The 21327-nt window shown below is 39.4% G+C and overlaps 1 protein-coding gene across 1 annotated transcript in view; it reads left to right on the forward strand.

Annotated features, from left to right (window-relative positions):
- Nucleotides 1–21327, forward strand: part of LOC119781915 (inactive ubiquitin carboxyl-terminal hydrolase 54-like) — a gene marked incomplete at its 5' end in the record, with an annotated part of 77228 nt that overhangs the window by 32427 nt on the left and 23474 nt on the right. The window contains 8 exons of the mRNA XM_038282558.1: nucleotides 1945–2091; nucleotides 8453–8602; nucleotides 9180–9372; nucleotides 9603–9779; nucleotides 10982–11201; nucleotides 17175–17543; nucleotides 17831–17958; nucleotides 18055–18213. Of these exons, the coding sequence (XP_038138486.1) occupies nucleotides 1945–2091; nucleotides 8453–8602; nucleotides 9180–9372; nucleotides 9603–9779; nucleotides 10982–11201; nucleotides 17175–17543; nucleotides 17831–17958; nucleotides 18055–18213 (1543 nt within the window). The remainder of the gene's footprint in view (nucleotides 1–1944; nucleotides 2092–8452; nucleotides 8603–9179; nucleotides 9373–9602; nucleotides 9780–10981; nucleotides 11202–17174; nucleotides 17544–17830; nucleotides 17959–18054; nucleotides 18214–21327) is intronic.

Here is a 21327-nt window from a genome sequence, read left to right on the forward strand (position 1 = left end):
TGCAAGACCAGCAGTTTTTTTTTTTTATATTTGTTCTTTTTTTTAACAAATAAACTTTAAGAGATGAGACTGCACTGACGAACGTGAAGCATATCGAGTCTATTTGTACAGTCTTTTGATAAATGATGTTGTCAGCTGCTGAGAGAGGCTGTGGGCCGACTTTGTGTCCTGGGCAAACAGATAGCTCCCATCCTGGAGCCTGGCTGCTTGGCTGTCACCCTCCGGCCTGTGTTTGTGTCCCTTTCTGGGAAGTGAAAAGCAGACGCTGGCAGAATACCTTCCTGCCATCTCTGGTGCCAGTGCAGGACGGCTCTCTGCCCACAGAGGGAGCGTTCTGACTGGGATTGGGCATAATGTGTGTGTGAGTGTTGTGTTTGGCAGAGGATCTGGATGCTGGGGAGTTCTCAGGCTGTTTCCGAGCCCACTCTGCCTGCTCTCTGTGTGTTTGTGTAGGTTTTTATTTCAGTGTGTGTGTTTGTACCAGCTCTGCGGTGGGTCATGACTCAAAGGAAGGATTCAGAACACACGGTTCTGAACTCAACAGAAGGCCCGAGGGACAAATACAACTCAGCACAGCACTTTTTCCCCCCTCTGTCGTTCTCTCTTACAGTCCTTTCATAACTCTTCTCTCTTTCCTTTATCTTACCTTCCCATTCACTTACTGTTCTCTTAATTCCTCTGAGAATCTGTATGTGTACTTACATTTAAAATGACTGAATTAGAAAATTATTTGAAAGATCTGCTTTTATAACCAAGCTGCGGGTAACATGGCCGCGTGAATTCATTTAGCATAAACATGATAATGGAAGAAATTTTTTAAACAAAATATGAAAACAAAAATCAGAATAGTTTGGAAAATTTAAAGGCATTATTCAAACAATAAAAACAGCTCCTATATATATTGCTGTTAAAATAACCATGCATGCATTTGTTAGTGGTACCAAGGCATTAGCACACCTGTTCCAATTTCAATAACATAAGAAATTATTTATTTTATTATTGAAATAAAAATAGAGGCTCATGTTATCTAGGCTTATTAGACCCACTCTGATGTAATTCATTTGTTTATTTCCTTCTATAAAAAAAACATGGCACATAACTAGAGCTGCATCTAAGGATTATTTTGCTAATCGATTACTCTGTCGATAACTTTATTAATTTACAAATTTTATCGATTAATAATTGGACTGCAAAAAGTTCTCAAAAGATTATTTATTTTTTATTAAACAGCCTGAAACCAAAAAAATTCCATTTGAGGAGTTTTGGATAGAGCATAGTCATAGAGGAAAATCAATTTTTTTTAAACTTAAATGCAAAAATAATTACTGCTCGGTGCGGCTTACTCTGTCAGCTAAAAGCATGTTTTAGAGTCTCTATACTCCAGTTAACGATGAATTGATTACTAAATTAGTGTACAATTGTTTAAATAATCACAATTAATCTGTTTATTTTTTCCAGCTCTAGTTATAGCTAATAAAAAAGCTGTTTATTGTAAATGGAAATATTTAAGACAAGAGATCCTTCCCACCTAAAAACCATCAGCATCTACAACTAATTAAAATAAACCCCTGGAATGAGTTTCATCAGCATTTTTCTCTCCTTTGGGGATAATAAACCAGTTTTTTTTTTTTTTGAAACACTTTGTATCGACTGATCTGAGTTTGTATTATTATTATGATTCTCTTGTTTCTAAATATTTTCTAAAAATATTAGAACTGTAAATTTATAGTAATTTTTACTATTTTTCAAGGCTGCACTTAAAAAAAAAAAAGGGCAGTGAGCTGTTTCCAAACGAAATTTCTTTTTGTTTTACACTTGTGCAAACAAAATGACAAATAAAATCTGTCTTAAGTCTAAAGTCTAAAATGTACCCGTTTTTACCAAATATATCAAAAGGCTGAAAGCCTTTGGTTTAAACCTTCTTTCTTTCTCTCTTTATCACAGAGTAACTGTGGGGAGGTTCTGCGTATCCGCCGGGTGCTGATGAACTCACCAGAAATCGTGTCCATCGGGCTGGTGTGGGACTCGGATCATTCTGACCTAGCAGAGGACGTCATCCACAGCCTGGGAACATGCTTGCGTCTGGGAGATGTAAGAGGCTCAAATGTTGCGCACATTATATCCCCTCTCTTAAAGGAGAATTCCGGTTTTTACACTTTAAGCCCATTTTCTGTAGTGTCCAGGATGAAATCGAATGATCGACACCAAAAGTTTGACAATTGCTCCTGTCTCTGCTTTTTGGCTCATTTAGAATCCCCCCCTGGCTGCTTCATAATGGCTGCCATAGTGCATGTCCGATAATGTCCTTAAAACAACCTTAAATGTTCTTTTTTTAAAATATGCTACTCACCGTGTCGTCAGCGCTGTTCAATGACGTTCCAAAAAAAGTTTCGTGAAGAAAAAACGTTCCTTTAGTGTTTTATTTAGCATTTTGTAAATCCCATTGAGTTCTGTTGGAATAGTCAATATTCCGCTGCCACCGGAAACGGAAATGGGGCCTGTTTACACAGTTGTAGTCTTTTCGCTTCACTCTGTGTACTCCGACGTCGAGAATCAAGAATCCACCTTTCGTATTCCATTTTCAGAGTTTTTTAAAGTGTTTAACAGAGACGTTAGCACCTCGACGTCGGAGTACACAGAGTGAAGCGAAAAGACTACAACTGTGTAAACAGGCCCCATTTCCGTTTCCGGTGGCAGGGGAATATTGACTATTCCAACAGAACTCAATGGGATTTACAAAATGCTAAATAAAACACTACAGGAACGTTTTTTCTTCACGAAACTTGTTTTGGAACGTCATTGAACAGCACTGACGACAAGGTGAGTAGCATATTTTAAAAAAAGAACGTTTAAGGTTGTTTTAAGGACATTATCGGACATGCACTATGGCAGCCATTATGAAGCAGCCAGGGGGGGATTCTAAATGAGCCAAAAAGCAGAGACAGGAGCAATTGTCAAACTTTTGGTGTCGATCATTCGATTTCATCCTGGACACTACAGAAAATGGGCTTAAAGTGTAAAAAACCGGAATTCTCCTTTAACTATTTATTCCATGTGAGACACAAACAAGCTCATGTAAGCTGAGAGATATATTTCCAATAGAGATGTATATAAACTGTCCTGTTTTTCTTTTTGCATGTGAAGCAGGGATGTTAATGTCTGTGGTTGTAGATTTAGCTGTAGGAGGATTTGACTGCAGCAAAACTGGGCAGACTAGGGTTTTAGCTATATAGGAATGAATAAATAGTAAACTATGTGAGAATTTTTTATTCTTCTTCTTCCTCCTAGATTATTTACCATCATTCCCTCAGGATCACTTAAATTTTTTTATTCTCACATATTAGGATTGCAGCGCCCCACAGTTCTTTGCAGAACTTCGCATGAGTCTTTCAGAAGATGAACTAGGCTTCTGAATTATCATCATTATGCAGAGCCAAAACAATAAATTGGCCTTTAGCTGGGTTTACAGAGCAAATAGGGTGTTTTAAAACAAAGTTGTGAAAAAAAAAGTCTTTCCAGTTGTGCTTCTAAAACTGAAATGTGTCAGAATTTGGTTCATAAAGTAAGACAACAATCTTAATATTGTTTTCCCAATAAAAAAACAACAGCAGTTTTTATTAGGAATAGGTCTAACGTACCTAAATCCCCTAAGTGAAAACACAGAAAGAAGATGAAGTAAGCACCAGAGTAAAATCTGGAAACAAGCAGGAAGCCTGGATAAAGCTCTATGAAAAAAAAAATCAATGAAGCGGATGAGTTTCACTTGGAAATATGATTTCTCTGAAGTTTATAGTCATTGGACTCTTGGATTTAAGGCTGGAATAACCCAAACCTCAAGGAAGAATACATAGCAAAGGTCATAAGCAGAGTCAACAGCCAGACCACCAATGTTGCTGTAGATGTTATTTGAGAGCAGAATATTAATGTGCGAAGAATGTTTCCTTTTGCCAGTAATTAACAGAAGCTTTTTTCCCCCCTCATTGTCTGATATCGATATTATAACATTTCTTGCAAACACCACAGGTGTTTCATTAGCTTTTAAATCCCAGGGTAGGTTGCTGGTTTGCTAAGTTTCCAAGCCTTTAGAGCTGGGGAAGATTCGTTATGGCCTCCTTAGTGAATAAATGTGGGTATTCCCCATATAAATCTTCATAAATTTTTATTGAAAGGTCTCGCTGTAGTGACTGTTCATCATCCGTACCCAAATTTGATGAAAATTAGTCGCATCTCTGCGAGTTTTGGCTGTGTTATTTGCCCTTTAATGTACACTTATAGATGGTGGGAGTAAAATAATTTTGAACTTACATTATTTAAAACTGTTGAACTATTTTAAAGTTTTACAGAAGAATAAAGACACCTTTCAAGACTGCTTTTTTTAGTTGCTCTAGAACGCATTTTTATACTGTAATCACAGCAAAGTGACAAAGAGATTTTGCCTAATTAATTAAATTCAGCCTGAATCTCCATTACATATTTATTTTTATTGTGTGAAAACAATCTTCACAATATATTATTTTTCTGTTTTTCAAGCTGTAACTGGATGGCAATGAAACTCATTTACCATACGGCAGCAAACATGAACACTTGGTGCGATTTATTAAAAAACACAAGTAATAAAAAAACACGTGGACTTTAGAAACAGTTGAGTATTAAGTTTTTAGAATAAGGTTTATAAAAGATTGTAGTTTGTCAGTAAGAAGTTATATATATCATACTTCAAAAAAATAGATTAGTTTGTTGAAATAACTTATAATGTGATTTGGTAGCGAAAACTGCTTAAAAATAACATACTGATTTCTAGGATAGCACGCATCTGGGTTCAGCGTTCAAATCTTTTGTTTTAATTTTTTTCTTAATGAAGATTCATTTTCAAGCAATGGTCTTTGATTGTTTTGAAATGTCTATTAATTTTGCTAAACAGCTTTAATATACCGTACATCAGCCAGCTTCGTAATCAATCAAAAATCTCAATGAAAGAGCTATTCTATGGAATGATCATATCATTAATTCATAGAAGTGAGAATCTTGATCAAATTAAGAATAAATTAGGATAAATTAGGAACAATTAGTCAGTTGGACATTAAATGACAGATTGGATACCCATCTGCAGTATGATGGGTATTGCTCCTGAATTAGTGCGGTAAACCAAGAAATGCTCAGCCAAAAGTAAACCTCTAAATCTACTGATCATTGTATGTTTTAACCCTTACCAAAGGTCACAAAATGATCGTGACTGGAATAATAAGATGCTGGAAATAAGCAGCTGAGATGGGCTTCTTCTGCATATGCTAATTATTTGGTCATTATTTCCACTATATGATAACCTTGAGTAAAACTATGACTGATTCATACATATATCTACAGGATTTGAATGGTGGATTTGCAGTACGCTAATCAAGGGTTATACTGTAAAGCTAGCGCTTTTCCCACATCTCTTTACTTGTGCTTTTTACTCGACACTCAGACAGCCTTATTCACCTCACATGTTTGACCCCTGACACTCTTAGTCATAACTGAGTAATGTTGATGCATCATGATGCCGCTGTAACCTCTCCAGCAGCATTTTGAAGCGATATCTATGAATAATGGATTAGTCAACATGAGTATGTGTTACAGTGAGTCAAGATATGCCCCCCCCCCCCTTTCATCTGTCTCTTCTCGCGCCTCTCTCCCCCGTTTTCATCCTGCGGTTGTGCGATGAACTGTTAGATAAAAAGAAAAAAAACCTAAAGTCTGGCTTATTGAATTTTTCCTCTTGTGTTTAGCAGTTAAAAGAGAATCCATCTGCCTCTCGTTTCCTCGAGCTGCAGCTTCTACTCTCTGTCTTCTGCACCTGTTTCCCAAAAACACTTCTATGCTCTTTTATTCCTCATATTGGATCAGTTTTTGTTGCTGAAACCAATAGTCTGCTATAGAAATTGGATTTTGATGATCTATTATTACTGTGAGTCATTTAGCAAAGAAAAATTCCAAAAGATATTCCGGCTGCAGCTGGTAAAACTTAATATACAAGCTGCTGTTCTCCACTGTATGTTCTTCTTTTGAGTTTGCCAAGAAAGAAGGAGCAGTTTGCACCACGAAAATTATTTTGTGCCCTTAAAGGAATAGTACACCGAAAACATGATTAGCCTTCATTTTCTACTCACCCCCATGCTGAACAACACTCTGGAGTACTTTTTTGATATCTCAAATGCATTTGGAGGTCTGGGAGGCTTCTTGCTGTCTGCTAACATTCAAATAATGGAGGTCTATGGTGCCCGAGGCGGAAAGGTCCATAAAAGTCCACAAAAAATGTGTCAATATTCCTCCATACTGCTTGTCCAATGTATTCCAAGTGTCCTGAGTGGGTAGCGTCCATAATTTACTCGAAACGAAGTCATTTAGAATGTTTTTAGAGCATAAACAGTAGTGTATAGGACTTCCTAAACGCGCGCGCATGCGAGTTCACGAGTCTACGGAAACCGCGGCAGACCAAACCAGATGAAAGTGCGCATTCAGCTCGGCAAAGAACTCATGCTCTTCCTCAACAATGAAGTCCTCAGACATTTTTCTTTCGTTGTTTCTTTCTTTGCACAGGTAAACAGCACATTTCTTCTTCTACGCTTGCATTATCGGCAGAGCAGACGCTGAATGCGCACTTTCATCTGGTTTGGTCTGCCGCGGTCTCCGTAGACTCGTGAACTCGCTTTTAGGAAATCCTATACACTACTGTTTATGCTCTAAAAACATTCTAAATGACTTCGTTTCGAGTAAATTCTAGATGCTACCTACTCAGGACACTTGGAATACATTGGATGAGCAGTATGGAGGAATATTGACACGTTTTTTGTGGACTTTTATGGACCTTTCTGCCTCGGGCACCATAGACCTCCATTATTTGAATGTCAGCAGACGGCAAGAAGCCTCCCAGAGCTCCAGATGCATTTGAGATATCAAAAAAGTACTCCAGAGTGTTTTTCAGCATGGGGGTGAGTAGAAAATGAAGGCTAATCATGTTTTGGGTGTACTATTCCTTTAAAAACAAAGCGAGCTGTAAAATTGAAACTTGCAGCCCCTGCATAAAGGTTATGTAAAAGTACTGTTAAAAGGAGTAGCCAGACTTTTCTTTGTACTTTTTTACCTAGAGAGCAGTTCATTTTCTTTTTGTTTTTAATCATAATTCAATCAAGACAAATCCCACCCTCCCTGAATTGAATCTTTAGGTAAAAAAAATGCCTCTGGCAAAGTCACAAAAGGCAGAATGAAAATGCACAATAGTCCTTGTGCATGGATTATTCAATTTTCTTCTTTATTTACATATTTTTATTTAAAATTACGCTTTTATTCGGCTCCAAACATCTGAGCTGTATGTAGAAAATATGCATTTTAGTAAGATTCAGAAAGCAGTTTTTGAAGAAGACCAGAGCAGATGAGAACGACCAGCTTTCATTGTCAAAGGACGATCAGAAGACAGGTTGTTACGGTCGATATGTTCCTTTAAAATTATTATTGTTAAGTCCTAAAACGCCTCCTGGAGTAGAGCGTGTTCCATTGAAAATGAGTCTGGTAAGACTTTCTAAATCCAGCCCGATCCTGCCAGTTAGCCCCACCATGCATGCCCCTGCAGTACAACCAGTGGTGGTTAACATAAAATACAATTTAACAGGCATAAAGTGCTAAAAAAAACAAAAAACAAAAAAAAAAAAAATGCATACAATGAAAAGCCCCTTTTATTCAAAAGGCACCATAGAGTTCTGCGTAAGATCTGAGCAGTATATGATCAGTGAGAATATCCGTGAGTGCATTGATAATGTTGCATGCAGATAAGACGTTTAGCCTGTTGGATGGAGTCTCACTGCAGTAAATGCCCCCTCATTAACATTGATAAAACAGTCTAGGATGTTAAATCTCACAGAACGCAATAGAAGCAATATGTCACTGCCAATTTTCTATAATCATTTACCTCCATTCTGAAGTATTTATATGCTGAAGTCAAGGGTAAACTGTATCTTTGTGGAAAACAAGCTCATTCAGATTGGATAGAGAGTAAGAGATTAATGTGCAGGACTTCCATTCACTTTAAAGGCTGTATCTGATGCTTAGAGCTGCTCTAGCTCAATGAGAGATGCTGTATGATTACATTGAACTTTTTAATAATAACAGAACCAAAACATTAAAAAGTTCAAGAGGTTTTGATATGTTTGTAAGGTGTTGTATAGCCTTAGAGGCTGTACTTTAGCTGCAGCCCTCCTCCTTAGAAAAGCGGTAGCTTGTATTTTGTTCAGTTTCTTTGCAGTTTGCATGAAACTTCCCACATGCAGCCCATCTAGTAGGTGAATAAAATATGCTTGTTTTCATATTAACTCATTTGTACCCCCACCCGCCCAACTCCCTCTGCCTACGGCACATCTCTTCCCTGATGCCCCCCTCCCTTCCTGTCTGCTCCCTCCTCCTCCTCTATCTCTCTCCATAGTTGTTTTACCGTGTTACAGAGGAAAGGGCTCGCCAGGCGGAGCTCTACTTGGTGGGCATGGTGTGCTACTACGGCAAGCACTACTCCACCTTCTTCTTCCAGACCAAGATACGCAAGTGGATGTACTTTGACGACGCCCACGTCAAAGAGGTGAGGCAGTTTTATTCTATCCTTTTTTTTTTTTTTGGGTTGTCCTCATGCTGCAGAGATAGGAGGCTGCACTGTACGGCATCTGCTGCATCCTCAGCTGTGCCGGTGAGAGCAGGAAGGACAGAAACTCTGCTGTGTCTTACTTTAAGTGCTGCATGCTCAGGTCCTTTTGCTGCACTGAGGATTTGAAAATAAATAGTTTGACTTTTATTTTGTAGCATTATTTAGGGCTTAGCTTTGTTTTTTATCTAGGCATTGCACCTGTTACCATATTTTGTGTGGAATGTAAGGATTAGTGTCAGCAAACCGGTGTAAGTGGAAACATCCTTGACTCTTTTGTCAGTCACACTTCACAGTGTTTATCACATTAGAGGGTTTAGCTAATGACAGAGTGTGACAAATTTGAATAATAGATCTTTTTGGAAAAACCTCAGAAAGTAGAAGGTCACACAGAGTCTTTGCTATTTATGTACCAAGTTCTACTTCAGTGCTGACAGAATAATTTCCATCATGTGTCTCTGCGCAAATGTGTGTCTTTATGTCCTTTGGTGCATCTGCTCTCCTGCTGCATCTCCAGATCGGCCCAAAGTGGAAGGACGTAGTGTCTCGCTGTATTAAAGGCCACTACCAGCCCCTGTTGCTGCTCTACGCTGACCCCCGTGGGACGCCGGTGATACTGCAGGAGAGCCCCAACCCTTGTACTGGCTCCAACCCGCAGCTGGAGCTCCAGCACTGCAGCAGCAAAGCTGGTTACGACAGTGAGGACTCAGGTACAGCAAAGATAAACACTCTGCTGCACATCAGATGGGATTATTTTGTCTTTATCATCTGCTTGCATGAGATGATTTAACAATGATGCTGTGACCTTCAGTGCTATAATCTGACCTTTGCTTGTTTTTTACTGCTGGAGGCTGGGATTGTTTTTCTGGCCTTTGACTGGTGACAGACTGCAAGCGTGCAGGATTACCTTAGAAGGGTCACCTCTTTTTTTATCTTTCAGGTCGGGAGCCATCCATATCCAGCGACACTCGCACCGACTCTTCAACGGACAGCTCGAGCCACCGCACGTCCCGCAGCCGACCCTTGCACCAGTCCACGGGCAGCCGGCTCTCCAGTGAATCCCAGACTACGGTGGTCTGTAGCCACGACACACCGCCACTTAGTGCTGACACTGGAGGTAAAACCACATGGAATAAGGCAGGTGATCTGTCTTCCCATTAAACTTTTGGGCAAAAAAACTCTTTTTGTTATATAACTTGTTGTTATTTAGATTATTTATAGGCTCGTCCAGCTCACTTTACAGCCAAGAGCCCTTCCATTTTTTCCCCCCACATTATCATGTTATCATTTAAATGATATTTCAACAAAAGTAAATATTATCTTGAAAAAAAACTCTAAAACAAAACTGATGCATAACAGCCTTTACTTTAATACCTTAATCTGTAAATAGAGCTCACCTGTGTTTGACAAACTGGGTTCGAATACAGCTGATCCATGAGGACCTTCAAGGTTTGTGAGATAACATTAGTAAACAGGCAAGTTTAAGCAGCCAGTAGTCCTGTTTTAACTTTGGATGAGCTGCAGAGCACCTCTGCTAAGGTTGTTGCTAAGAAGTTTTTCAAATAAGTCATTGAAGGAAGACAGAGCACATATATAAGGGGAGTTGCTTAGATTTGACAGAAATAAAACCTTCATGCAAAATGAGTTGCGATAAACTAAGCCCAAACACACAATCTCCAGTGTGAAACATGGTGGTGGCAGCATCATGCTGTGGGGAGTTTTTTTTTTTTTCAGAAAAGAAATGGAATACCAAGGGAAAGATTAACAGAGGATTCCTTAAAAAAACTGCTAAGCAATAAATCATTGTGATGCACAGCTGATGGAGGCTTTCTCCCAAAGCCTGCAGATGTTTCTGCTTCTCTCTTTGTTCCTCCATCTCACATTTTTGGTCTAAGCTGTTGTGCACAGTTGGGCCTGCCCATAAAACCCAATAAAATATGTGATGGTTTCTGGATATTTTGTGGAAGAGGAACAAACATTTTAGCTTCTAACTGTTCATGACAATTTGAAGAAGGCGCTCTTTGGATAAGTGATTTAAACTAACATTTATAAGTTGTCGCTTTTTTTTTTTTTTTTTTTTAGCGATAGTTATCTTTGGAGCAACTCTTGCTGTGGATTTAGTTTAGTGCAAACAAAGGCCAGTTTTTTAATTATCCCTTTCTCTGTCGTCACTGCAGATTCTTCAGGTTGTTTAGCTCATTGGTGCACATTCCCACATTTATTTGCACTGCCGCCTGCATAATTGCTCCCTGTGGGATAAATAAAGCTCTTATTGGTTTTACTTGCTTCTCCTCTCCCTGCCGTTTCTCCCACGCTCAGAGTCAGCAGTGGAGCCTCCAACCCGCCACCCCTCTCCTCCCCTGCAGGAGTACAAGGAGACGGCAGTCTTCCTCCTGTCTTCACGCAGGCCCCTCACCTCCTCCTCCTCGTCCTCCCGACCCCTCTCGTCTTCGTCTTCGTCTGGAGTCGGGGGCTGCGAGGGCGGGGCTGGGGGTCCCCACTGGGAGGATGAAAGCACCAGCAGTGAGAGCAAGTCCAGGTACTGCAATCAGAACTCCAAACATGGTGCTAAATTCACTTTTTGAGCCTTTAAAAGTTTGGGATCTGATTAAATGTTCTGAAATGTTAGCCTTACATCATATTTGACATTGATTCAGATCATCCTTATTGTTTTTGTGCTTTAACGTCAGAGGCGCAAGTGACCCTAACGGTACATGATACACCTGTATGATAAAAGTAATTTCACTGTTATATTTTTTTCTGGCCAAGGACCATTGTAGGTCTTGTTTTGTATTGGATAGTCCTGAATAATCATAGAAACATCAAAAATAGTGGAAATTCTGTTGAAAACATGTAACCATGATAACGGCTGTTAAAATCTGTCGTCTGATGTAAAATGGCTCATAAATCCACACAGCCCTGTAAAAACGGCCAACATTTCTGGTGTTATTTAATGAGGCCAAGATAAATCATTTAAACACTTTTTTCCACAAAAAATGTGAGTTGTATGTTGTGGAATACATCCGTGCAAAAAAAAATCTGAAATGCAGAAAATACAATTTGTGCAATTATACAATTTAAGTTTTTAAATTATATTACACCGAAGGATCTTCTCTTTCCTCTATCAGTTATTGACTCTGATTAACCAGAAAAACAGTTCAGCTATTTTTGCAGTATATAATCCTAACTTCAGACAAGTGGATCAGTGGCATAGGCGGATCTACAGGTGCTGGTCATAAAATTAGAATATCATGAAAAAGTAGATTGATTTCAATAATTCCATTTAAAAAGTGAAACTTGTATATTATATTCATACATTACATACAAACTCATATATTTCAGATGTTTATTTTGTTTAATTTTGATGATTACAAATGACAACAAATGAAAATCTCAAATTCATCATATCAGAAAATTAGAATATTACTGAAGACCAATAAAAACAAAGGATTTATAGAAATGTTGGCCAACTGAAAAGTATGAACATGAAAAGTATGAGCATGTACAGCACTCAGTATTTAGTTGGGCCTCCTTTGGCCTGTATTACTGCAGCAATGCGGCGTGGCATGGAGTCGATCAGTCTGTGGCACTGCTCAGGTGTTATGATAGCCCAGGTTGCTCTAATAGTGGCTTTTAGCTCTTCTGAGTTGTTGGGTCTGGTGTATTGCATCTTCTTCTTCACAATACCCCATAGATTTTCTATGGGGTTAAGGTCAGGAGAGTTTGCTGGCCAATTAAGAACAGGGATACCATGGTCCTTCAACCAGGTACTGGTAGCTTTGGCACTGTGTGCAGGTGCCAAGTCCTGTTGGAAAATGAAATCTGCATCTCCAAAAAGTTGGTCAGCTGCAGGAAGCAGATGACATGGCACCCCAAACCATCACTGACTGTGGAAACTTTACACTGGACTTCAAGCAACGTGGATGAAGTGCCTCTCTTCTTTTCCTCCAGACTCTGGGACCTTGATTTCCAAAGGAAATGCAAAATTTACTTTCATCAGAGAACATGACTTTGGACCACTCACCAGCAGTCCAGTCCTGTTTCTCTTTAGCCCAGGCAAGACGCTTCTGACGCTGTCTGTGGTTCAAGAGTGGCTTGACACAAGGAATGCGACAGCAGAAACCCATGTCTTTCATACGTCTGTGTGTGGTGGTTCTTGAAGCACTCACTCCAGCTGCAGTCCACTCTTTGTGAATCTCCCCCACATTTTTGAATGGGTTTTGTTTCACAATCCTCTCCAGGGTGCGGTTATCTCTCTTGCTTGTACACTTTTTTCGACCACATCTTTTCCTTCCCTTCGCCTCTCTATTAATGTGCTTGGACACTGAGCTCTGTGAACAGCCAGCCTCTTTAGCGATGACCTTTTGTGTCTTGCCCTCCTTGTGCAAGGTGTCGATGGTCGTCTTTTGGACAACTGTCAAGTCAGTAGTCTTCCTCATGATTGTGTAGCCTATAGAACTAGACTGAAAGACCATTTAAAGGCTTTTGCAGGTGGTTTGAGTTAATTAGCTGATTAGAGTGTGGCACCAGGGGCCATCAATTTTGAACCTTTTCACAATATTCTAATTTTCTGATATGATGAATTTGAGATTTTCATTTGTTGTCATTTGTAATCATCAAAATTAAACAAAATAAACATCTGCAATATATGAGTTTGTATGAATATAATATACAAGTTTCACTTTTTAAATGGAATTACTGAAATCAATCTACTTTTTCATGATATTCTAATTTTATGACCAGCACCTGTATTGGGGTGGCATAGGGTGGCAACTGCCACCCTAAATGACAGCCTTGCCAGGCTGGCGAGGCTTATAAATTAATGATAATATCAGAATTAAGACCGCTAATTTCTAATGTCGGACTGCAGTGAATGCAGCACGAGATGACGCGAGAGCGACTGAGACTGATTTGTTTTGAAAACAGAGTGGGGCAAAGCGAGGGAGCCAGGGGTCATGGGGAGAGGAGACACAGGATGAAACAGGTGAAACTGATTAACTATCTATTGAGAAATTAAATCATAATGAAAGCACAATGTTGCTAGCATAGCTGCAATGCTGATTTTGAGATGATAAAAATCAGGTTGCAGAACGTTATTTCTCTAACTATGATGTTAGTTAGGCCTGACGTCTCAGGCTCATAAAAAAATATTTGCGGTCACCTATGACAGAAAAGAGACTATCAAATTTAGTTGTACTCAAATCAAAACGCACAAAGGCATTGGATCTAAATACATTAGTGAAGCGTTTTGCTCAGCAACATGGAAATTGTTACATTCAGCTGTTATAGTCATGTCAACTTTATGTTATGCTCTCTGGTTAGCCTTTACAGAGCTGCTACATTTTGTTTTGGCACCTGAGAAAATCTGATATTTCCTTTTAATAAAACCAAAAGAGTTAAAAGTAAAGTTAAAAATGTGATACTGGTGTAAATCCTGCTTAATATCAGGCAGTTTTGTTATTTCTTTTTTTGTATATATAGTATGAAACTATCCAGAAATAACCTGTATGAACCTACTCACAACATTTTTTGTACTTTTTCAGACTGGAAGCAAAATTTATTTTTATGTTGCTTCTTTTCAGATTTGTGGAGATTTTGATGTAACATACAGTACCTGCCTTTTTGTTGATTTGTTGATACAGCAGCTCTATCTATAGCATATTTACATGCATGAAATGTCCCTTTCATGTTGCCTTAACTGCTGTATGTCAAGTTACTGAGGAAAAAAATGGGATAAATGTGTTTTCAGAGTAAACAATACATAGATGTCCGGTACCTTGTTTGGGTGCCTTAACCCATTTATTTCTACTGTGTAGTTATCCTCACTTTAGTACAGCTCAGTCCATAGATCTCTGATGGGTAACTTTTTCTTTCTATAGTTTCTTCTTGTGCAAATGCTGCAAAGCTGCCTCTCTGACAGTCAATCTCACACATCTGCGACTCAGCACCTGTGTCTTACCTTAATACCTTTCCTGTGATAATGTCCCTCTAGAAGTAGTGTTATCATTCTTCTATCTCCTATTTGGTGAGATCACATTGTACGATGTATTTCTAATATGAACGGCTTCACATGAAACACTGACTGTACATACTATTCTCACCAAACTGTGATAACTGTGATTAAATTCAGTGTAAACAAATGCCATATGTTGCCACCCCTAAAAAATTCCTGCCCCCCTCTCGCCACCCCATAAATATTTTTCTAGATCCGCCCCTGATCAGTGGATCCCCTATTTTTAAAATAAGTTGTTACAATCCTGCTCCCAAAAGAAATCTTCTTGTAGTCGGACATATTTACAAACTGTTAGTGTTGTATCTTTTTTAACCCGGAAATAAGGAATAGATATCATTAAAAAAAAAATCGCCAGATTTTAATCTTTCCATTATTTGGCTCAGATAGGCTTGGGGCCAATCTGTAACAGTGCCAACGACACACAATGGTTGGAAGACAGCTGGATATTCTACCCCTCACCACTCATACACACAGCATCCCAGCAACAGATCTCCAACTAAATTTAGCTTTAAACCCTTTAAATGGCCTCATTTTCAGCCTATATCCAAACCAGCAGAAACATAAAGAATTCAGCGGCAAAGAAGGGGATAAATGTTGACCTATGTCCTTTGATTAGTTGTTTAGAGACACTATGCATGAAAAAAATTTGTCGATTAGTTAAAAAAAAAAAAAAAAAAACTCAAACAATTTTCATAGGACTCCACTGGGGCTAAAAATGGATTGGTGTGTGGAATGTGTTGCATTCTGGGAGAGGGGGGAAGAGAAAGAGAGCTTTATTCTCTAAACTGATGCACCTTAGAACGTTTTCCAGGAGCGGGGACCCCATAATTATATATATATATATATTGTATGAAATTGTTTTATATCAAACTGGTCCTATAATCACTCTATTACAGATGGAGTCATGTAACAAAAGTAATATAAAAAAAAGTTTTGTGACCCACATGCAGTACCTCCATGGGCCCCTAGGGTTCATGAACCCCCTGTTGAAGCCCTCCGCCTTAGAGCTAGGCTATAGGTAACAAACCGTACTGATATTAGGGATATAAAAAAAAAAATTACAGAACTGTGCGCTCTAAGCTTAGGTTGGTGTGAGTTTTATCTTTACAGCTTCATCATTTTTAAAACAAGCAGGTTTTTTTTTTTTTTTCAAACGGAAAAGAAGCATTTTTTTTCCTGCTGCTCCTAAAATTATAAGCAATACTGTCTTATAATTCTGTAGCTATGGACAAATATATACATTTGCTGTCTTCTTTTAACTAGAAAACACTTCAGTGCTTTAGCTAAAGCCTTACTTTACAGAGATGATTAAATATGTTATTTTTTTTTCAAAATGCTGATAATCCCAACAACAACAAGACATTAATAAATATGGCTTTTCATGATAATTCAAGGTAAGTAGTAGAATTACAGTAGTAGCTATTCAAAATTTCCCCACTTTTTTGATGGGCCCTTAGCTGGTCCTTGGCTAGTCCCCTACAAATCTTTTTTAAACTTCCAAAATATGCTTTTTTCATTCATGATTTGTAGAAATTAAGATCTAAAGAGAAGTGTCATCTTCTCAGACTCTGTAATTCAATGAAAGGGTGGAGTCAGAGTAAAAAAATGTGCATGCCCAGGAGAAGGCCAGTGGTTGGAAGTTGGAGGGGATTTTGCTCCCATTCAGCTGGCTTTTGACTGGGAAGGGCCATTTTAAATGGCTGCTAATGTAAATCCCAGATATTATTTAGCAGCTCTTTACCATAATCTAAAATTCTTTTCTATATGTTCTCATTAAACTGACTTATTAGTTTATCTGGTTAAATATTAAATGTCCTAACAGTTATTTAATGCAAAATTTCACTCTTGGCAGCAAGGATTTCTTTGTTATTTTAAGTTTAACATGTAATGGGCTTCTACCAATGAAATGTAAAGACAATAGAAAATTAAAGGAGGGATTCATCAAGTTTTCATCTTCAAGTTGATGTTTTTTAGCGTAGGATTAATAAAATAATTAACTCCATGTTGTTGCAGCTGATTGTTATGAAATTGCTTTAGAATTACATAAAGGAAAACAAACATAAATCTATGCAATATGGTCATTTGCAGTGATTTACATGAAGAAGATTAAAACTATGACTCTTTTTCTAAAATAAACGCTGCGACCTTAAAGCCATTCTGCTGCCTGTTCTCTACAGTTTAATTACCTCTTCCTCACTGCCCACGCCTCAATTACCATTTGCTTTCTGAATATAGATGTGAACTTTGAGTCTCTCTTCAAATATGTGTTCATACTCATCAAGGTTTATATCATTTCTTGTTTCTTGAAACCATAGCAATAAAAAAAAAAGTTTTGCATAAGTGCTAATTAAAGCTAAATGTAAAAACTTAATCGCAGAGTTACCACACAGACTGGAAGAGTTTGGAATTTGATTTAAGTCTCATTCAGTTATCCAATTGCCCATCTGTCCAGAGTTAGCAGATGCTTTTAAAACTAACCTACTTTTTTGTTTGTATTAGTTCTTCTGGAAGCCGTTATCGGCCAACCTGGAGGCCCAGGAGGGAGGCTCTGAACATTGACAGTATCTTCACCCGACAAAGAGACTCCTCTCTGGGCTACAGCACTGCACCAGGGTCCTCTCTTCTTCCTGAGCCCCAGCAGCCCCTCCCCTTTGTGGGACCACAATCAGGACTGGAAAACGCAGAGGGAAGGGAGACCAGGGAGGCCGGGTTTGGGCTGGTTGGTCAGCCCAGGTTTTCCAGTGCAGGGCGGACTATGGGTCCTCCTGTTCCTCCACCTCTGAGAGGGGTGGAGCACCAGCCACGTCTGATCCAGAGAATGGAGAGTGGCTACGAAAGCAGTGAGAGGAACAGCAGCAGCCCTGACAGGTAGGACAAGCACACATATCAATTACTGTCTCTGGCTCTTAGTGTCCATTGTCCATCATGTTTTCCTCTTGAGGTTTCTCTTCCTTTTTTCCTCTCATTTTCCAATTTATCGGCACGAAACATAAATGTGACATTAACAAGAACAAATCGGCCAAAAAGAAGTGCTCCATAAAAAAAATTAAATGAAGCCCTGAACACATTAGAATGTGTGGGTTGTCTCATTTATCAGCATTTGCCCATTTTCCTCTGCCTTTCTTGCTGTCTTCACTCTTTATGCCTCTCTGCAGGGAGGTGGGGCAACAAAAACGGGTGCTGATGTCAGGACCGTCATGGCGATCGGTGCCCAAGTCGAAAAGCAGTGGTGCTATCACACAGGAGCTGCCACACCCCTGCTGGGTAGGCGGCTGTGCCACAGGTCTGTCCCCCCCTTCATACAGTTACATACAGCTTCTGCAACTTCTGTTGGTGTGATTGATTATTAATCTACTCTGCAATCTTATTCTGTCTTCAGGCGCTGGCCGCAGTGAGCTTGATGAGCTGCAGGAGGAGGTTGCAAGGAGAGCCCGCCAGCAGGAGCAGCAAAAACGCAAGGAGGCTGAGCAGGAAGCAGCCATGGGATTCAACCCCAGACCCAGCAAGTTCATGGATCTGGACCAGCTGCAACACCAGGGTATGGAGGAAAAAAGGATAGGAGCATGGCTCAACATTTTATACACATCAAGTAGTACTAAGGAGAACTTATGGGGTACTGATGGTACTGTGCACTATGAACAGGTATCATCTCATATGGTATTTCTTCTCTTTTTTTCCCCCAGTACTTACTGTATGCAGGCTGTTTAAAGGTCTATATGAGGGGGAATGTCTTTAAACTGATTACTACATTGTCATTGACAACCCTTTATTTACTGTACCTTGTCGCAAATCCATTTAAATCCATCTGCTCAAATGATACAACTTAAAGAGTTTCATGAAGATTCACTAAATTCTTAAACAAAAAAAATGTAAGCTTTACATAAAATATTTTTTATTGTATGTAAGAATTTTGTTCGCAGCAGCAAAAGCAAGCTGTATACATAGTAAATGCCAACATTTACTAGTAACTTTAACTATTTACTAAGAGCTTAACCCACTTTAACTAAAGCACTTATTGTCTTAATACCTCCTTGAAAACTAATAAATCATAGGTGTCATGTAGGTCCTCCCATATGTATCCTATAATTTTCTCAGTGGCTACCTGGCAGCTGTGTACTGCTGATACATCATACCTCTGTGCTCTGTAAGTACATAAGGGTGGACAGTAAGTATGGCAATATAAGTCGCTAAAAAATACTAGAGGTGTAGAAAAAAACTAAAATCCATTGACTATAATTTAATACTCAGGTCAGCCCCCATCAGCTGTTTCTTGAGGTGCCTAAAACAAAATGGAAGCTCAGGGGGATCATGATTTCTCTGTGGCAGCTCCAAAAATGTTGAACGACCTTCCAATGTGAATTAAAGTGTACCTCTCTGTCTGATTTTATATCGCTCATAAAAACAAATTTCTTTGGCTTGGATTCAAAACTGTGAGATGTGGATTTTAACCTGTGATCAATTATTTTAAATTATTTTTATTTTTATATTTCACTATTCATTTATTATAGATTTTATACTCTTATTTGTAATTCATATCTTTTATGGTTTAATAATTTTAAATTTTTTTTATTTATGTCCTCTGAGTCTGTGTAATGGTTTTATATTGTTTCATTGTACAGCATTGTACAGCACTTTGTTAAGAAATTTTAAAGTACTTTATAAATAAAGTTAGATTGGATTGGATAATTGGATGATTTTTAGCTTGATCGGCTGCAGATTCATCGTTCCTAGCTCTGAATTCCCATTTCAACTTCCCATTATAACACAGTTTGTCGTTTGAAGAAGACTTTTTAAAATCTGTTTTCAGTTGTGAAGGCTTTAGGCTTGATATCACATTATTTAAAAAAGCTAGCAAAGTAATACAGATTTAAATGTACTTTACACTCACCGGCCACTTTATTAGGTACACCTGCCCAACTGCTCGTTAACACTTAATTTCTAAGCAGCCAATCACATGGCGGCAACTCAGTGCATTTAGGCATGTAGACATGGTCAAGACAATCTCCTACAGTTCAAACCGAGCACCAGTATGGGGAAGAAAGGTGATTTGAGTGACTTTGAACGTGGCATGATTGTTGGTGCCAGAAGGGCTGTTCTGAGTATTTCAGAAACTGCTGATCTACTGGGATTTTCACACACAACCATCTCTAGGGTTTACAGAGAATGGTCCGAAAAAGAAAAAACATCCAGTGAGCGGCAGTTCTGTGGGCGGAAATGCCTTGTTGATGCCAGAGGTCAGAGGAGAATGGCCAGACTGGTTCGAGCTGATAGAAGGGCAACAGTGACTCAAATAACCACCCGTTACAACCAAGGTGGGCAGAAGAGCATCTCTGAACGCACAGTACGTGGAACTTTGAGGCAGATGGGCTACAGCAGCAGAAGACCACACCGGGTGCCACTCCTTTCAGCTAAGAACAGGAAACTGAGGCTACAATTTGCACAAGCTCATCGAAATTGGACAATAGAAGATTGGAAAAACGTTGCTTGGTCTGATGAGTCTCGATTTCTGCTGTGACATTTGGATGGTAGGGTCAGAATTTGGCGTCTACAACATGAAAGCATCCATCCTGCCTTGTATCAATGGTTCAGGCTGGTGGTGGTGGTGTCATGGTGTGGGGAATATTTTCTTGGCACTCTTTGGGCCCCTTGGTACCAATTGAGCATCGTTGCAACGCCACCGCCTACCTGAGTATTGTTGCTGACCATGTCCGTCCCTTTATGACCACAATGTACCCAACTTCTGTTGGCTACTTTCAGCAGGATAATGCGCCATGTCATAAAGCTTGAATCATCTCAGACTGGTTTCTTGAACATGACAATGAGTTCACTGTACTCAAATGGCCTCCACAGTCACCAGATCTCAATCCAATAGAGCATCTTTGGGATGTGGTGGAACGGGAGATTCGCATCATGGATGTGCAGCCGACAAATCTGCGGCAAGTGTGTGATGCCATCATGTCAATATGGACCAAACTCCCTGAGGAATGCTTCCAGCACCTTGTTGGATCTATGCCACAAAGAATTGAGGCAGTTCTGAAGGCAAAAAGGGGTCCAACCCGTTACTAGCATGGGGTGCCTAATAAAGTGGCCGGTGAGTGTATATTATTAATAAAAAAATAAGCAGCAAAAAGAAAGAAATTATAGGTCCATGTAAAGTAAACTGGATTGGATCTCTGATATCCGTACCCGCATGACTGAGCTCCTCACCCTAGCTCTAAGGGAGAGCCCAGATACACTACGGAGAAAAATCATTTCAGCCACTTGTATCCGGGATCTCGTTCTTTCGGTCATGACCCAAAGCTCATGTCCATAGATGAAAGTTGGAACGTAGATCGACCGGTAAATCGAGAACTTTGCTTTTTGGCTCAGCTCTTTCTTCACCACAACAGACTGGTACAGTGCCCGCTTCACATCAGATGCCGCACCAATCCGCCTATCTATCTCCTGCACCATCTTCCCCTAATTCGTGAACAAGACCCCAAGATAGTTAAACTCTTCCACTAAGGGCAGTACATCCTCCCCAACCCGGATAAGGCACTCTACCCTTTTCCAGCTCAAGACCATGGATGGATTTGGAGGCATTGATCCTCATCCCTGCCACTTCACATTCGGCCAGGAGCCGCTCCAGTGAGAGCTGTAGTTCACACCCTGA

The sequence above is a fragment of the Cyprinodon tularosa genome, unplaced genomic scaffold (assembly GCF_016077235.1).
Source record: "Cyprinodon tularosa strain WSP-4 unplaced genomic scaffold, ASM1607723v1 ctg185, whole genome shotgun sequence".
In the NCBI taxonomy this organism is placed as follows: domain Eukaryota; kingdom Metazoa; phylum Chordata; class Actinopteri; order Cyprinodontiformes; family Cyprinodontidae; genus Cyprinodon; species Cyprinodon tularosa.